Source organism: Myripristis murdjan, chromosome 23, assembly GCF_902150065.1.
Source record: "Myripristis murdjan chromosome 23, fMyrMur1.1, whole genome shotgun sequence".
Taxonomy (NCBI): Eukaryota; Metazoa; Chordata; class Actinopteri; order Holocentriformes; family Holocentridae; genus Myripristis; species Myripristis murdjan.
Window position 1 is genome coordinate 27,934,457 of NC_044002.1, and position 4,822 is coordinate 27,939,278.

Sequence of the window (4,822 nt, forward strand, 5' to 3'; positions counted from 1 at the left end):
TTGTCTCCTTGTCTTTGTGTGTCTTTGCCTTCTTTTCTCTGTGTCTCCTTGTGTCCTCGCCTCCTTGTGTCCTTACCTCCATGTCTCCTTGCCTCCTTGCCTCCTTGTGTCCTTGCAGGTGAGTTGGGCTCGAGGTTCAGGGAGCTGCAGTGTTCAGGAGGAGGCTGTGGTTCTGATGAAGGTGAGTCTTTGACCTTTGACCTCTGTGTGTTCAGTTTGTTGGTGCGCTGCTTCAGGTAGACCGGCAGCCCCGGGGGGGCGGGGTAGGCCATAAATCAATATCCTATCAGTATTATGTCAATATTGTGATGCAGTAGATCTCATGAGGTTTTCCTGCATCACAGTGAAGTAAACACACCTCTGCAGGTGTTCTGATGTACCTGCTGGATTATTGTTGATCACAAATCATTCATTCCTTTGATATCGCCACAATATCAATATGGAGGTAGTCGGTCAAAAATATTATAATTGATTTTGTCCATATGTCTGTCTGTCTGTCTCTGTCTCTGTCTCTCTCTCTCTCTCTCTCCCTCCCTCTCTGTCTGTCTGTCTCTGTCTCTGTCTCTCTCTCTCTCCCTCTCTCTCTGTCTCTCTGTCTGTCTCTCTCTCTCTCTCTCTCTCTCCCTCTCTGTCTCTCTCTCTCTCTCTCTCTCTCTCTCTCTCTCTCTCTCTCCCTCCCTCTCTGTCTGTCTCTCTGTCTCTCTCTCGCCCAGACGGCCGGCTGTCTGTGATGTCATGTCATGCCGTTCGGCTGCCTCCTGCTCGGTGGCGTCTGCCGTCTTGGAGCGCGCTGAGAAGAGACGGGCCGACTTCTGGGGGAAGAGATGACCCCTGACCCCGTCGTCATGGAAACGAGCTTGTTGCGTAGTGCTGATTGGTTAGTTAGAGGAGCCTGTGCTTGTAGACGGCAGTGATGATGTCATTAGAGATGTCCAGGTGTTGCTCTCGCTCTGTTAGAGGTGTGATGTCATGTAGCTGCTTTACTGTAGAGGGGACGGACACGCCCACATTTGACTGACAGGTGACGCCTGGGAAGAAACCAGCTCTCACGCTCTGGTGGTCAAACTGACGTCAAACTGACGCCCTGGACCAGGGGCCCCTGGAGGACGCCCAGGGGTCCCCTGCGGGTCCTCCAGGGTCTCCAGGGGCCCCTGGAGGACGCCCAGGGGACCCCTGGAGACCCTGGAGGACGCCCAGGGGTCCCCTGCGGGGCCTCCAGGGTCTCCAGGGGCCCCTGGAGGACGCCCAGGGGCTCTGATATGTTTAAATGTCAGATTTCAGCTGGTTTTCAGTGTCAGCCTTCCCGTCAGAGCGAGGCTCTCATCATGAAGCAGAAGCTCCGACAGCAGCAGAGTGAAAACATGTTTTCATGCCTGAAAAATGAAAAGGAGGCTTTACTGAAAAATGATGCCTAACTGAATCTGTACTGTGTGTTTACAAAACAAAGTAAAATAAATGGAAATGATAGAGGAAATGCCTTTCGTTTTGATCTCATTTATTTCAGACAGAAGTCTAATATTTGACTGAAACTAATAAAAACTGAAACTAACAATTTTCCAAAAATAACTGAAATAAGCTGAAAGTCCAAAACGAAAGCGGCGGGACAGTCTGGCGGGACAGTCTGAGCGGCGGGACGGTCTGAGTGGTGTCGTGGTTTGTGGCTGCAGCGGGTCGCAGGTTTTTAACGGCGACACCCAGAGCGGCGTGGAAACCCCTCCCGGCCTGACGGCCCGGCGTGTCGGCGCTGTGGTTTGGGCTTCCAGCGAAAAGAGAAAGCGGTGGAAAGTCCAGAAGCCTCAGCGCTGCGTCGCGGTCGGCAGCGCCTCCACACACAGCTCCGCCCCCTCTGGAGTTTCACTTCTCACTTTCAACAAGCAGAGACAGCAGCTGCAGCCTCACGGACCAGGATGCACCGCTGCAGCCTCGCGGACCAGGATGCACCGCTGCAGCCTCACGGACCAGGATGCACCGCTGCAGCCTCACGGACCAGGATGCACCGCTGCAGCCTCACGGACCAGGATGCACCGCTGCAGCCTCACGGACCAGGATGCACCGCTGCAGCCTCACGGACCAGGATGCACCGCTGCAGCCTCTCTGCCGTGCAGCACGCCTGGTCATGAAGAGGTTTGCATCCTCATGACGTCCCGTGTGGGTTTGTTGTCATGGCAACAGTGAGTGAGTTTATTTGGCGGGAGTGGCGCCGGGCATCACTGGCCTTTAAGGGATCAACTGACTTCTAACCAGTGGAAAGGAAAGTGTGGGTCCAGACACACACACACACACACACACACACACACACACACACACACACACACACAGCAGCGTCGGGTTTCTGTGACTGAGACAGAGAACATGACTCAGGTCAGGCTTTCAGTCTGAGGGGGAACAGCACACACACTTTCCATCCTCATCCTCACCGTCCTACACACACACACACACACACACACACACACGCACACACACACACACACACACGCACACACAGGCAGACAGACAGGCAGAAAGGCAGACAGACAGGCAGACAGGCAGGCAGACAGGCAGACAGACAGACAGGCAGACAGACAGGCAGGCAGACAGACAGGCAGAAAGGCAGGCAGACAGACAGGCAGGCAGACAGACAGGCAGAAAGGCAGACAGACAGACAGGCAGGCAGACAGACAGGCAGAAAGGCAGACAGACAGACAGACACACAGGCAGACAGACAGACAGACAGGCAGACAGACAGGCAGACAGACAGACAGACAGACAGACAGGCAGGCAGACAGGCAGACAGACACCTCCACCTTCACTTTGATCCACTGGTTGTGTTGCTGTCTTCTCTCCTGGTGGTGAGGTCGTGACCTTTGGGAGGCCCTCAGCTTTAACTCAGTAAAGCTCATGCTGATGAGGAAGGTGAGCGCCACCTGGAGCTCGTCATCACCGTCACAGACGGGAAACATGCATGCTGTGACGTTTCCATGGCAACGGGGACAGCAGGTGCTCTGCGCTCTCAGATTCTTGTTTTTTGGTAACAAAGTAACAAAGTCAGGTTTGCAAACACCGTCAGTTTTTTGGTTTGGAAAGAGACAAACACCAAAGACAGACAGGCGGTCGAGCGAGCTGGACAGTGAGTTAGGAGAGAGAGAGAGAGAGAGAGAGAGAGAGCTGCCGAGCTGATCTGGGTCAGTTCCTCCTCCAAATTACAATCAAAAAAAGATCCATCAAATTCTACAACCACCTAAAAACAGGCGACCCCCCAGAGTCTCCACTACAAAGCGTTAAAATCCTGAGAGATAAACTTGGAGAAAAGCCCCCTCAGTCAGCTCGTCCTGACCCTCAGCTCCCCGACCTCGACACCAGACCCTCAGGACAGACCCCAAACCATCCGGCCCAACCAGATTATCAGCAGACAGACAGAGAAATCCATCCCCACTGGGCAGACAGACACAGCACACAGCAGAATGGCTTGTTACTGAGCCTTAAACAGAGCAGACTCAGTGCAGAACACCTGAGCTGTGTGTCTGAGCACAGACTCACAAAGACTGAGCAGATCCAGACTGAGGGACACCAGTCTGGACCTGGAGACACACCTGGACTCCCAGGGAGGACAGACTCTGCTCTGCTCACAGGGACAGGTAGAGAGCGAGCAGCACTTCCTACTCCTCTGTGACAAATACACACTGATTAGACAAATGTTCCTCCCCAAATTTAAACCCAATGTAAAGAATGTGAGACGTCCCAGATGGAGACAAACTAAAATCTGTTTGAGGTGAGAAAGCAAAGTGAGGATGAGGCCTCCTGCCACAGAAACAGCTCACAGGAGGAAACCAGCTCTCCAAACTGGAAATATGTTCATGTTCATGTTCATGTTTATGTTTGTATGTTTATGTTTATATGTTTATGTTTATATGTTTATGTTTATATGTTCATGTTTATATGTTTATGTTTAGTAAGAATGATGAGTTCTGATCTAAAGGTTCTGTTTCCTCTGTGTTCCTGTGGCCTGGTGACTGAAAAATGTTTAAGTTGTTAAGTTGTTTATATCTGTATTGTTATTGTGTATGTGGTGTCATTAGTCACTTATCCATTTATTTATATTTATTAATATTACTGTCATTATCACTATATATATATCACTAATATAAACACTGCCTTGTCATGCCAATAAAGCTATTTAAGAGAGAGAGAGAGAGAGAGAGAGAGAGAGAGAGAGAGAGAGAGAGAGAGAGAGAGAAAGAGAACACATAAGAACTAAGTTCTTCACTAAAATCAAATGTAGAATCCCAAAACTCTGAGCCGCTCCCTGACCAGGAGAAAATCCAACATTTCCTTGGAGAAAACAGAGTCAGCGCTGTGGAAGAAGGCCTGTCACAGCCTGAGAGAGAAGCTGCTCCTCACATGAGGACAGTCCCTGCCCGCTCACTCACTCTGCTTCCTCCTGCTTCCTGTTCTCTCTCTTTTACCTGTGAGGACAGAGGGAATGTTAATGTTTCTATGTTCCTTTGTTATTGTTCACCAAAACATGCTTTGGCAATATTGTATGTGATACAGTCATGCCACTAAAGCTTTACTGAATTGAAATTGAAATTGAAAAAAATTGAATTGAATTGAATTGAGAGAGAGAGAGAGAGAGAGAGAGAGAGAGAGAGAGAGAGAGAGAGAGAGAGAGAGAGAGAGAGAGAGAGAGAGGAACAGTTTGTGAAGGTTTTGAATCACCTTGAGAGATTCTTTATGGTCCAGACGTAACTGTAACACACACACACACACACACACACACACACACACACACACACGGGAGGAGGCAGGACGTCCCCCTGGTGGAGAGGCGAGTCAGCAGCAGGAA

The 4,822-nt window shown here is 50.5% G+C and overlaps 1 protein-coding gene across 3 annotated transcripts in view; it reads left to right on the top strand.

Moving 5' to 3' along the window:
• mdm1 (Mdm1 nuclear protein) overlaps window positions 1-1,071 on the top strand; it is a 15,678-nt gene extending 14,607 nt beyond the window's left edge. The window contains exons 16-17 of one of the 3 annotated variants that reach the window (XM_030046347.1): window positions 119-181; window positions 714-1,071. In XM_030046347.1, the coding sequence (XP_029902207.1) occupies window positions 119-181; window positions 714-835 (185 nt within the window). In that variant the 3' untranslated portion in view covers window positions 836-1,071. Of the gene's footprint in view, window positions 1-118; window positions 186-713 lie in introns of all 3 variants that reach the window. The other 2 variants (XM_030046349.1, XM_030046348.1) reach the window with 2 other exon arrangements.
• The last annotated feature ends 3,751 nt before the right edge of the window (window positions 1,072-4,822 follow it).